Raw genomic sequence first — 13,808 nt, 5'->3', positions numbered from 1 at the left:
AAAAAAAAAAAAAAAAAAAAAAAAAGCAAAAAGTTCTCAGAAAACACTTAGAATCTGTGCACATTTCAGAAATTTTCCCTTAGTTGTAATAGTTATGGGGAATTTAATGTAGAAAGCAGGAGAAATTACTGCAAATTTGCCCCAGTATTAAAAAAGTACTCAAGGCACATTTTGTTAATTCTGAATATTCCACAAAGTCATCATTAATATCATTAATGTAGGAAATGGGCAAAAGAAATGTCTAACTTGGAAACACACACAGATATTGTATTAATGAAATGCATAACAGAAGTGAAAAATAGTCTTTACTGTTTTTTGTCATGGCAATACAGGATATTGTATATTTAAGTGATAAAATTTTAAATGCAGAAGAAATAAATTCACTATATTTGGAAGTTCATAAATGATTTAAAACCATGAAATGACTTGGGATACTGAGAAAGTATAAATGGACATATCCCTAATGGCCAGAAAGAATTACTGCACTTTGAAAGAAACTAAATTCACTTTATGAATTTGCTAGCAATCTCAAGTGTAGTTAAAAGCCACTCTATTTATAAAAGTTTACTAAAATTTTATTTATATTTTCCATTGAATTAGATTTCTCCCCTCTAGATAAACAGATCAGTTGTTATCAGATGCTCTACACAAAACTGCTACATGGTCAATGGGAAAAAAATTAAAAGTGGGAAAAGAGCATTACCACTGATAAATTAAGCTAGAAAATGATATAGAGTATTAATGTTACAAATTGTTAATAAATTATATCTACCATGTAAATATATGTACATAAACAAGGTATGAGGGCAGGTGACTGGATTGTTGTTGGTGTCTATTACATATATATAAATTTATTGATGTCTGCTTTATAAATTCCAGATGTGCCAAGGGATATATTTCTCCAAGCTCAGAAAAGAATATTTGATAAGGGCGGGGCACTGTGGTTCACACCCGTAATCCCAGCACTTAGGGAGGGCGAAGCAGGAGGCTCACCTGAGCCCAAGTTCCAGATTAGCCTGGTCAACATAGTGAGACTCCTGTCTCTACAAGAAAGTAATAGATAGATAGATGATAGATAGATAGATAGATAGATAGATAGATAGATAGGCTGTGGCTTGCAACTGTAGTCCCTGTTACACTGGAGGCGAAGGCGGGAGAATTGCTTGAGCCTAGGATTTTGAGGCTGCAGTGAGCTATGATCCTACCGCTGCATTCCAGCGTGGGCGACAGAACAAGAAAGAAAAGAAAGAAAAGACAGATAAGAGAGAAAAGAGAGAAAAGAGAGACAGACAGAAAGAAAGAAAGAAAGAAAGAAAGAAAGAAAGAGAGAGAGAGAGAGAAAGAGAAAGAAAGAAAGAAAGAAAAAGAAAGAAAGAAAGAAAGAAAGAAAGAAAGAAAAGAAAGAAAGAAAGAAAGAAAGAAAGAAAGAAAGAAAGAAAGAAAGAAAGAAAGAAAGAAAGAAAGAAAGAAAAAAGATTTGATATAAACTCACCTGAATTAACGCACGACTGTCTTTAGAAAATACCGAATCACCTGACAGCAAAAGGGGCTCGCTTTTTCCACCGCTCTCCTGGCTGACAAGCGTGTCTGCATAGTTGGGCTGGGGTAAGATCGGGTGACTCTTGCGCGAGTCCGAGGTGAGGGAGACCTCATGGGAATAGGTCTGCAGGAAAGCCTGCACCCCGTCCACGCCCACAAAGTGCGACGCCGGCGCTCCTGTCAAGCTGCCTCCTGAAGCCTGCAGCAGGCGTGACTTGTGCCAGCGCCACAGCCTGAGCGCCAGCAAAACGATGACGAAGGCCAGAAGACGCAGAACCGCGGCCACCGCCACCACCAGGTACAGCTAAGTCTGAGGTTCAGAATAACTGGAACTCGAGCTCCGGGCCGCCAGGACTTGGAGCCTGGCCACGGCCACCAGTGACGTGACGGTGCCGAGAGAGGGGGCTGCCGTGGCCTGGGACAGCCACCACGACTCTGCTTGAAGCGCTCTCCAGTAGGGGCATCGCGCGTTGCGCACCGCCGTGCAGCCACGCGAGAGCCCCCGGCTCGCTGGCCTTGAGCAGGCGGTAGGACAGCCAGGCGTTCTGGCCCGAGTCTCTGTCCACCGCCACCACCTTGGTCACCAGGTAGCCGGGCTCTGCGGAGCGGGGCGCCAGCTCTACGCCAGTGGAACCATCTGTGGGGACGGCGGGGTACAGGATCTCGGGCGCATTGTCGTTCTGGTCCAGCACAAACAGACTCAACGACACGTTGCTGCTGAGGGGCGGGTGCCCGTTGTCCCGCGCCATCACTTTCACTTGCAAGTCTCGCAACTGCTCGTAGTCGAAGGAGCTCAGCGCATACAGTACCCCAGAGTCGGAGTTGATGGACACGTAGGACGATAGGGGTGCCCCTTGGACGGTGTCCTCAGCCAGGGAATAAGTGATCTGGGCGTTCTCCTCACAGTCGGGGTCGTGGGCGGTCACGGAGACGAGGGAAGCTCCTCTGGGATTGTTCTCTGGGGTATAAGCGGAATAGGAGGCCTGAAGGAAGACCGGCGGGTTGTCGTTGGTGTCTGCCACGTTCAGCGAGATGTGAGTTTCCGTAGATAGGGGCGGGGTTCCTCGGTCAGTGGCGGTCACTGTGATGTTGTAGCTAGGAACCTGTTCCCTATCCAAGACTATGTCTGTGACTAAACTATAGTAATTTCCGTAAGATTTTTCTAATTTAAAGGGCAGATTTCCTTGGATGAAACAGATCACCTGTCCGTTTTCCTCAGAATCTTGGTCATTTACATTTAAAAGGGCAATTAATGTCCCTCTGGGAGAGTTTTCGGGAACCGAGCTGGCGAGAGAGGTGAGGACCACCTCTGGGGCATTGTCGTTCACGTCCAGAACAGTGATCAGGACTTTGGTTCGCGCAGAATATCCTGCATTATCCATTGCTTGCACTTCCATCTGGTAGAATCCTGACTCCTCGTGATCCAACTCCCCTATTGTTGATATTGTCCCTGAATTACAATCTAGTTTGAAAACTTGGGCCGCCTTGTCGTCCACATACCGGAAGGAATACCTCACTTCCGCATTGACTCCTTCGTCAGGGTCGGTAGCGTTGACTACAAGCAGCTGAGTGCCCACCGCCAGATTCTCCGGAACGCTCGCGCGGTACTCGGGCTGGGCAAACGCTGGAGCGTTGTCATTCGCATCCAGAACCATCACGCGGATGCGCGCGGTGCCTGTGCGCACCGGATCGCCCCCGTCCGAGGCCGTAAGGACCAGGTGGTGAGCAGCCTTTTCTTCGCGGTCCAGGGTGCGTTCCAGCACCAATTCGGGGTACTTACTACCGTCGGCTCCATTTTGCACGATCAGGGAGAAGTGAGTATTCGGGCTGAGCTCGTAGCTCTGGAGAGAGTTCTTCCCAATGTCCGGATCCCAGGCGTGGGGTAGAGGGAACCGCATCTCAGTGGCTGCGTTTTCACTGATTTTTATTTCTAATTCACTTTCACGAAAATAAGGCGCATTGTCGTTAATGTCCCTTACTTCTACTTCTACTTCATATATTTTCACTTTATCCTCAATCAGAATGTCTAGATTTAATTGACACTTGATGGCCCCCATACAGAGCTCCTCCCGGTCTATCCTGCCCGCCGTGACCAAGCTGCCGCTGCGCAGGTTCAGGGCGAAAAGCTGCGTCCTACCTCTGGGGACGATACGGACTCCGCGCTCCGCCAGCTCCCGGGGCTCCAGCCCCAGGTGCTTGGAGATGTCGCCCACCCTAGAGCCTTTCTCCAGCTCTTCCGGAACTGAATAGCGTATCTGGGTGCATCTGGTCTCCCACAGAATCCCCAGGAGGATTCCCAGCAGGACCAGACCTTTGCAGTCCCGGTGCAGTCGCTCAGGAATCATTCTCATCTTCCTCCAGAATTATTTTCAATTCTGCCCTTAATCACTGAAGTCAGGAGCAGTTCTTTCGCCCCTAGAATGGGACAGTTTGGAAGTCAGAGCTCCTCCGTTGTTTCCTCATAGTCCCAGAGATGGTTCATTCCTAGCTATCTGCTTTGTGCTTCAGGCGCGTGCAAGGCGAGCAGGATCTCCGCTTTTCTCTCCCTGATTGGTGAACAGCGGCGCTCAGAGTCCTAACCAATTACTGCACAATCTTGAACTTCCAGAAAGGATATTTCGTTTTTATATCTTAAATAGCTCCACCTACTGTTCTTCAAAAGGGGATGGAAATCTACAGTATTCGCTTTAGAAGAAACTTCAGTGAGCTTTTTTTTTTTTTCCCCACCCAATGAGCTTTTTTTTTTTTTTCCCAATGAGCTTTTAAATGAATTGGAAGTTTCTATAAACAATGATTTGAATCTTATAATTTTAGTGCATCTGCTTTGAGATTACTGTTCCCCAATACACCTATTATGGGGATGTCTCTCGAGGAGTTTCTCTTTTTTTTGACATATCATATAATAGAATAATTTAAACTTTCTGATTCAGCTATAATTTGGGGAAAACGTTTTTAAATAGATTCCTTGAACAAACCTGAATGGAAGGATTACTTTACCAGGTTGTTGAAATTTAACGCTTAAAATCAAATTTTCATGATAATATGGAAACCTAAAATGAGATATGTGATTGTATACATTATCAGAATCAAACTTAACAAGAACCCAAGTGAAAAAGAAACATTTATATTTTTAGCATAAGGTGGAAGTATTCCAACTTGCATTGACTGGAAATAACAGAAGTACTCCAGGATTCTATAAATACATTGTATTTCAAAAATACTAAGTGTTGAGGAAACTTAGTAAAAGAAAATTGGTAGTCCAAAGAATATTACAGACTTACCTTTTCCTGGGTAACTGACCTAATTGTAATTACTGAGAATTAGTGGTAATACTTTTGGAAGCCCATCAAAATACAGGGAAAAAAATTCTGCCTAAGAAATAACTGGCTATTGTACTTTCATGAGCATAAATATTTATACTGTAAGGATGTTTGCTAGGCATAAAATACTATATTTTAAATTGGGGAGAAATATTTAGGTAGCTGTGAGAAAAGATCAAACGCAAAATTGAGTTTTCTTGAATTATAAGAATCACAAGTAAACGTAACTGAATATTATCAAATCATTACCATGTTCTTATTTTTTAAGCTTTTTTCTCTGCCAGGCACAGTGTCAGGCAACTGTAGTCTCAGCTACTCTGGAGATTGAGGTGGGAGGATTGCCACAGCCCAAGAGTTTCAGTCCAGGCTGGGCAACATAGTGAGACCTTAATCTCAATTTTTTTTAAAAAAAAGCATTTTCTCCATTTTCTCATGCATTTTCCTCAAAATTTATAGTTAATGGATTAAAGAAAAAGCCTTATATATTCAAGATACTGATGTCCCAAGAAACACCCCAGGAAAAAAAATTTATCCTTCAATTAAAATATCTCAGTGACAGCAGTATCATAATACCCACTTCTCACGTGTGTGTGTGTGTGTGTGTGTGTGTGTGTGTGTGTGTGTGTATAAAGAATGCCTCCGGGCAGGGCGCAGTGGCTCACACCTGTAATCCCAGCACTTTGGGAGGCCAAGGCGGGCGGATCATGAGGTCAGAAGATTGAGACCATCCTGGCTAACAAGGTGAAACCCCATCTCTACTAAAAATACAAAAAATTAGTGGGGTGTGGTGGCAGGTGCCTGTAGTCCCAGCTACTCGGGAGGCTGAGGCAGGAGAATGGCCAAAACCTGGGAGATGGAGCTTGCAGTGAGCCACTACACTCCAGCCTGGACCACAGAGCGAGACTCTGTCCAAAAAAAAAAAAAAAGTATTGGGTAAAAATGGTCAAAATACATGAAAGCTAATAATGAAGTTACTCGCCCACACAGAAAGGAACAGGAAATATTAAGAGTGGGCAAACAAACCTGAAGCAATAGTAGATATAATATGTTTAAGATTTTCTTGCCAAAATATTGGTTTGAAAATTAAACCACACCCATTTGTAAAAGAAAGACATTCATTGGAACTCAGGTGAGTAGGAGCAACAGAGTTAGAGCTTATCTTGTTATTCTCTTCAGTGAAGCTTGCTACCAGAGAAACTTCATTAGAAAGATCTTGTGGGGGGACTGTTTCTGGTGTCACGGTGAGAAAATTAAATATTTTTCTAGAATCCGAGGGAACATACAGATTGCAGGAATAAAGCAAAGTTCCCTCATTGTAGTTGGGAGAAACCCCGGTCTAGTCTTAGAACACAGGCCAGGGTGAAACCAACCCCAGGCAGAGGGGCTGGACAAGGCGACTGCCAAAATCACTGCAAGGAAGAAGAGCATAGAAATCAAGGCCAAGGCCACGACCAAGTAAATCTGCAGCTTTGCCTGGGAATCAGAGGCCACAGGACCGTCAATGAAGTCTGGCAGTGCCTTCTGCAGGCTGTCTGCGAAGACTACGTGAAGTGTAGCGGTGGCAGAGAGGGGCAGCTGTCCTCCGTAATGCACTTGCAGTGAGCCGAGATCGCACCACTGCACTCCAGCCTCTGCGACAGAGCTAGACTCCCTCTCAAAAAAAAAAAAAAAAAAAGAGTTCTCTGCTTCATAATAGAAAATACTGGTTCCTCGACAATCAGCCTTCCTGCTATCCCTGAAAACAAGAACACACACACCCTTTCGACGTGGAGAATTTTTACTGTTCATCGCTATGGGGAAATAAATGGGGGATAAACAAAAATTAAAACAAAAAAAGGGGGAAGTTACAACGGTGACAGTTTTCATATTACTGAGCTCTCCTGTAGTTCCTCACTCACTCTGAGGTAGTAAATGAAAGGCCTTTTGGCTCCTATTCTCAGCTTCTATTCTTGAAAGTTGTCCTTCTCAACCAGTAACATTCCCCCAACCCCCATTTCCCCTAAGTTTTGGGCTCCCTGTAAGTAAGTAACTGTGTCTGAGTTCTTAGTATTCTCAGTGCTTAGTGGAGCCTGGCACATGGGGCTAATGCAGACTGAGCACTGGCTATAGCATCAAGTACTATAGGAAGCCTTTACATGATTTCACTCAGATCACCCTTTGAGGTCATTACTATATTTTGTTTTGTTTTGAGACAGAGTCTTGCTGTGTTGTGCAGGCTGGAGTGCAGTGGTATGATCTCGGCTCACTGCAACCTCCACCTCCCAGGTTCAAGTGATTTTCCTGCCTCAGCCTCACCAGTAACTGGGACTACAGGTGCGTGCCACCACTCTTGGTTAATATTTTTTCTTTTTTTGAGAAGGAGTCTCACTCTGTTGCCCAGGCTGTAGTGCAGTGGTGCAATCTCAGCTTACTGCAGCCTCCGCCTCCTCGGTTCAAATGATTCTCGTGTCTCAGCCTCCCAAGTAGCTGGGATTATAGGCACGTGCTGCTGTCCCTGGCTCATTTTTGTATTTTTGTTTTTTGTTGGTTTTTTTGGAGATGGAGTCTCATTCTGTCACCCAGGCTGAAGTGCAGTGGCACAATCTAGGCTCACTGCAACCTCCACCTCCCAGGGTCATGTGATTCTCCTGCCTCAGCCTCCTGAGTAGCTGGTATTACAGGCGCACACCACCACACCCAGCTAATTTTTTGTGTATTTTTAGTAGAGACAGGGTTTCACTATGTTGGCCAGACTGGTCTCAAACTCCTGACCTTGTGATCTGCCGACCTCAGCCTCCCAAAGTGCTGGGATTACAGGCATGAGCCACCATGCCCGGCCTCATTTTTGTATTTTTGTAGTGACAGGGTTTCACCAAGTGGCTCAGGCTGGTCTTGAACTCCTGACCTCATGTGATAAACCTACCTCAGCCTCCCAAAGTGCTAGGATTACTGGCATGAGCCACCATGCCCGGCAATTTTTGTACTTTTTTAGGAGAGACGGGGTTTCACCATGTTGGCCAGGCTGGTCTTGAATCTCAGGTGATCCTCCCGCCTCGGCCTCCCAAAGTGCTGGGATTACAGGCGTGAGCCACCACACGGGGCTAAAGTCGTTACTATTAAGTCCTCATTTATTTATTTGAGATATGGTCTTCATTTGTCACCCAGGCTGGAGTACGGTGGCACAATCATGGCCCATTGCAACCTCAGCCTCCCAGGCTCAAGCAATCCTCCCACCTCAGCCTCTCAAAGTGCTGGGATTACAGGTGTGAGCCACCGTGCCCAGCCTATGTCCCCATTCTAGAGAAAAGGAAACAGAGGAACAGAGTGAAGTTGCCCAAGGACACACAGATGGTAAGTGGCACAGCTAGAATTCAATCCCAGGCAGACTCCAGAGCTATGCTTTTTTTCTGAGAAAATGTCTTGCTCTGTTGCTCAGACAGCAATGCAGTGGCACTATCATAGCTCACTGTAGCCTTGAACTCCTGGACTCAAGTGGTCCTCCCACCTCGGTCTCCCAAATAATTGGGACCACAAGCATATGCCACATGCCCCGCCAAGTAAAAAAATTTTTTTTTTTTTTTTTGAGATGGAGTCTCGCTCCTTCGCCCAGGCTGGAGTGCAGTGACATGATCTCTGCTCACTGCAAGCTCTGCCTCCCAGGTTCAGGCCATTCTCCTGCCTCAGCTTCCCCAGTAGCTGGGACTACAGGCGCCCGCCACCACGCCTGGCTAATTTTTTGTATTTTAGTAGAGATAGGGTTTCACCGTGTTAGGCAGGATGGTCTCTATCTCCTGACCTCGCGATCCACCCACCTCAGCCTCCCAAAGTGATGGAATTACAGGCGTGAGCCACCGCGCCGGCCCAAGTTTGTTTTTTTCTAAGCAGAAGCAATGCACATATTGGAAGAACTAGGCAAAGTCTTCTCTCCTGATGTACAACAAAACAACGTGGGAAAACATCCCCACCAAGTGGTATGGGAAAATTTTGACCACTATGAAATGATATGCAGTATTATTTTCAATCTGATGTGCAGAAAATTTTCCTCTTAGTTTTATCAGAGAAAACTGGAGGAGCACTGAAAGCTATATAGGGCATATTCAGAATAAAGATAGCCAAACCTTTCTTATCACTTATAAAAGAGGTTTCTGAAAAGGATTATTAAGTGTTTTACACTTTAATCATAAAGAGAATATAAAGGTATAGCCTAGTAGGTTGCCTTAGGAATTTAATAACATGAAATGTGAGGGTGTTTTATTTTATCCTCTATTTAATGGAACTATATGTTATACCTTAACAGAACTTTATCACTACCTCCAAATCAACATAACCGTCTTAATATCACATTTCAAAGCCAACGCTTCCTTTTGTTCTCTAAGATCTTCGGTGCAAGCTCCCAGTTAGTTTAGATGAGGTTTTATAATATGGAACAATCTCCTTTTCCCAGCCAAATACCTCATATCCTTTTATTTAGTTCCAGTCAAAGTACAATGCCTTACGTCCATTTTCTCAGTTTGGAATTCCACAAGTATAAATCTTATCCCTAGATGCTCAAAATACCCCAACATTTTCTTGACTTCAAGGCAAATATAGGCATCTGTTGGAAGACTTGCCTTTCCTACAGTTGAAATTATTTTTTGTGCAAGCCCTAGATAGTCAGTTTACAACTAATGACATAAGGTAAATTCCTAAATGAGAAAATAAACTTGAAAGGGAACATAAATACACAAGTAATTTGGGGCAAATACCTAGAAGTGATGCGAGAGTGTTAAGTGAATTGATTATGGAAATGATTCCTGTGATGAAAACCCTAGATAAGTCTCTTTTCCTCATTTGACTTTCCTAGACATTGCTTCAGATAACATGTATGTCAGGCAACTATTAAGCTTCAGTAACAAGTTGGACTGAATAAAAGAACTGAATGTACTATTTGCCATAAGAAAGACTTTATAAAGGAAAGAAAGAAGGAATCTATGACTCCCAACAAAAAAATAGCCAGAAGGATACTAGCTAAATCAGTTTCATTAAAGTCCAAATACCTTCCATCTATTTATATATTCACAAACTATTCTATTTGAATAAATCTATAGACATCTTTAGCACATTTAAAACAGCTTTTGAGAAGCACTGAATCGAAATCAAGTCACTTCTATATATGGATTTACTACATTAAAAGCCTTCCATACATACAAACGCAGACACCAAAGTAAAAGAATAAAAGGAAATAATACCAGTTCAATAATTCAATTATTTCCTCACAACAGTCAATGCAACTTCACCATAGTAATGGAAAATATATCTAGAGCTTAAGAAAAAATGTCATCTAAATTTTATCTCCCAAGGAAATCCAGCAGTTAAAAGCCAGTCAATATGTCTGTGTTGATAGGATGAAGAAATGAGACAAAGTTGAAATAGTCAACAGGATCTAAACATATTACCAGCCAACAAGAATCAAAATAAAACTGCTCAGAGAAAAGCTTACATGTGTAAGTGTGTGTGCATGTGTATAGATAGATAGATGAGAAAGAGAGCTAAAGGGAGCATGCTATTAAATCAACAGGATCTAAATTTGAACATCAGCAGTAATAGCAAATAATGGTGGAATATAACTACAAATCAGTGAAGGCACTGCAAAATTGAAATGGAAATAAAAGTGTTTTGAATCATTAATTTGTATCTATATATAGTAAATTGATAGCCTCATACACTGATAATAGAAAATAATGCTAAAATTCAACTTACTCCAAACCAAGCCAGCATAGTTGAATGGCCCCTTTGAAATCAAAAGAAAATATGCCAGGACTGAAAATGACTTTGGTAATGGTAATCTTATGAAAGGCAAAATAAAACTCACATGTATTGCTCTAAATATAAATGACCTAAATATATGCCGCCCCCCCCAAACAGTTTTCATAATGGGCTCAAAAAACATCTCCTTAAAAGACTTGTGCCAAGACACCAACAATTAGGAGGCAGAGAAATAAATCTCACCTGATTACTTGTCCGGTCACATTTGCCTAAAATGATAGCTGAGTCTTCAGCTATCAAGAGTGGTTCGCTTTTCTCACAGCTCTCCTGGCTGATGAGTGTGTCCCCATAGTTGGGCTGGGGAAAATCAGGTGACTCTTCTGCGAGTCCGCAATGAGAGAGACTTCGTGGGAATAGGTCTGCAGGAAAGCCTGCACCCCGTCCACGCCTACGAAGTGTGAGGTGGGCATACCTGCCAGCCCGCCTTCAGAAGCCTGTAGCAGGCGTGACTTATGCCAGCGCCACAGCCTGAGTGCCAGCAGCACGATGACAAAGACCAGGAAGATGCAGGAGACAGCGGCCACCGCCACCACCAAGTACAGCGTGAGGTCTGAGGTTTCAGAGTTAGCCAGAGACTCGAGGCTGCCGAGGTCCGCCAGGACTTCGGGGATGCTGTCGGCCACAGCCACGGTGAGCGTGACGGTGGCCGAGAGAGGGGGCTGGCCATGGTCCTGGACAGCCACCACGAGGCTCTGCTTGAGCGCGTCTCTGTCCAGCAGGGCCCGCACCGTGCGCACCTCGCCTGTGTGCTCCCCTACCGCGAAAAGTCCCGGCTCGCTGGCCTTGAGCAGGCGGTAGGACAGCCAGGCGTTCTGGCCTGAATCTTTGTCCACCGCAACCACCTTGGTCACCAGGTAGCCAGGTTCTGCAGAGCGGGGCGCCAGCTCCACGCCAGTGGAGCCGTCTGTGGGGAGGGCGGGGTACAGGATCTCAGGCGCATTGTCGTTCTGATCCAGCACGAACAGGCTCAGCGACACGTTGCTGCTGAGAGGCGGGTCCCCGCTGTCACGTGCTACCACTCTCAGTTGTAAGTCTCGAAACTGCTCATAGTCGAAAGATTGTAGGGCATAGAGAACACCAGTGTTGGAGTTAATAGAGACATAGGAGGACAGAGGCATCCCCTGGACAGTGTCATCCGTCAGAGAGTAAGTGACCAGGGCATTCTGTTTGCTGTCTGGGTCGAGGGCAGTCACTGAGAAGATGGAGGCACCCCTGGGGTTGTTTTCGGGAATATAGGCAAAGTAAGAGGAGTGAGGAAAAACAGGAGGGTTATCGTTGTCATCTGCCACATTCAGCCAGATATGAGTTTCTGCAGACAGAGGCGGGCTTCCCTGGTCTGTGGCTGTCAACGTTATATTGTAGCTCTGGACCAACTCCCTGTCCAGCACTCTGCTTGTTATCAATTTGTAATAATTTCCATAAGTCTTTTCTAATTTAAAAGGCAGGTGGTTAGGAATAAAACAGGAGATTTGACCATTTTCTCCAGAATCTTGATCTTGCACATTTAGAAGAGCAATGACTGTACCTGGAGGAGAGTTTTCCAGAATTGAATTAATAGAAGAGGTGATAGTTATTTCTGGAGCGTTATCATTCACATCCACAACAGTGATCAACATCATCGCGGTGGTAAAGAGACCTCCACCATCTTGGCCTTGAATTTCCATCTCATAGAATCCATATTTTTCAAAATCCAGAGACCCCCGTACTAGAACTTCTCCAGTTTGTGAATCCAATTGGAATATTTCAGAAGTCTTGCTTTCCATGTTCCGAAATGAATACCTTACTTCCCCGTTGATTCCCTCGTCTGGATCCGTTGCATTAACAACCAGCACCCGAGTTCCGGAGCTGATGTTTTCTGGAACGCTCACGCGATATACGGACTGTGTAAACATTGGGATGTGGTCATTTACATCGAGGACCACCACACGAATGGGAACTGAGCCCTTTCGGATGGGATCGCCTCCATCTAAAGCTGTGAGGAGGAGCAGGTGAGCAGCCTCTTTCTCTCGGTCCAGGCTTCCCTCCAGTACTAGCTCTGGATTCTTGGCCCCATCCATTCTGCCCCGCAGTTGCAAGGAAAAGTAACTATTAGGGCTGAGCTGGTAGCTCTGGAGGGAGTTCACGCCCACATCTGGATCCCTAGCATTAGGAAGAGCAAATCGCGCCCCAGGAATTGCGTGCTCACTGACTTTTATCTCCACTTCGTCTTCCTGGAAGCTGGGGGCGTTATCATTAATATCGATTATTTCCACCTCCACTCCGTAAATCTTCAAGGTGTCTTCCACGAGAAGTTCCATATTTAAAAAACAGGAGGACACCGTCTCACAGAGCTCCTCCCGGTCTATCCTGCCTGCCGTGATCAAGCTGCCGCTTCGCGGATTCACAGTGAAAAGCTGTGTCTTCCCTCTGGAGACGATGCGGACTCCGCGCTTCGCCAGCTCCCGGGGCTCCAGCCCCAGGTCCTTGGAGATATTGCCCACGAAGTAGCCTTTTTCGGTTTCTTCGGGCACCGAATATCGGATTTGCCCGGCCCGGAACCCCCGCAGCGTCCCCAGGAAAATGCACAGCAGCACCAGCCGACTGCGGTCCAGGCGCTGTAGCCGATTCGCCATGGCAGGCTCTAAGCCGATATTCCGCGATTTCTCGAGCTGGTTGGTTGTGAATCGGTTTATGTATCTATGAAGTCCTAGGCCGACTGCATCCAAAATATATCAGAAAGCGCAGGAAAATACTTCTAAGTCTCCAGTGAGTATCCATCTCATTCTGCTTTGTGTGGTAGAGGCGGGGGAGGGAGGGACTCAATAGCGCGCAGCTTCCCATTCCCTGATTGGTGAACAGCGGCGCCTAGAGCCCATTTTTATTATTGCAACGACTAAGAAATTCCAGAAGAAATGATTACGCTCACCTCTTTGTGAATCACACATATTTGCAGAGCTTAAAAACGATTATACACAATGCTTATATTATGTGATGTTAAAACTTTACCAAGAACACCCACGAAATGAGTAATTATTAAAAGGACTTGCTTAATTTTAGAGAAGTTTTCAAAATATTACTGGAGCCGAAAACTTGTAGGTTATAGTTGGTTCCAATTGGTTTTAACCGACTGAAAATCATCAGGTAGGATGCCTAACTATAATTCTTTTTTTTTTTTTTTTTTTTTTT

The 13,808-nt window shown here is 44.8% G+C and overlaps 2 protein-coding genes across 11 annotated transcripts in view; both read right to left on the bottom strand.

Moving 5' to 3' along the window:
* LOC108530200 (protocadherin gamma-A12) overlaps positions 1 to 4,228 on the bottom strand; it is an 86,816-nt gene extending 82,588 nt beyond the window's left edge. Inside the window, exon 1 of the mRNA XM_017872917.1 lies at positions 1,493 to 4,228. Within this exon, the coding sequence (XP_017728406.1) occupies positions 1,857 to 3,890 (2,034 nt within the window). The 5' untranslated portion in view covers positions 3,891 to 4,228 and the 3' untranslated portion in view covers positions 1,493 to 1,856. The remainder of the gene's footprint in view (positions 1 to 1,492) is intronic.
* Positions 1 to 13,808, bottom strand: part of LOC108530194 (protocadherin gamma-C4) — a 191,671-nt gene that overhangs the window by 82,591 nt on the left and 95,272 nt on the right. The window lies entirely within an intron of this gene.

Source organism: Rhinopithecus bieti, unplaced genomic scaffold, assembly GCF_001698545.2.
Source record: "Rhinopithecus bieti isolate Rb0 unplaced genomic scaffold, ASM169854v2 scaffold_7438, whole genome shotgun sequence".
Taxonomy (NCBI): domain Eukaryota; kingdom Metazoa; phylum Chordata; class Mammalia; order Primates; family Cercopithecidae; genus Rhinopithecus; species Rhinopithecus bieti.
Note: the sequence above shows the minus strand (reverse complement) of the source record. Positions and strands in the feature narration are given on the sequence as shown.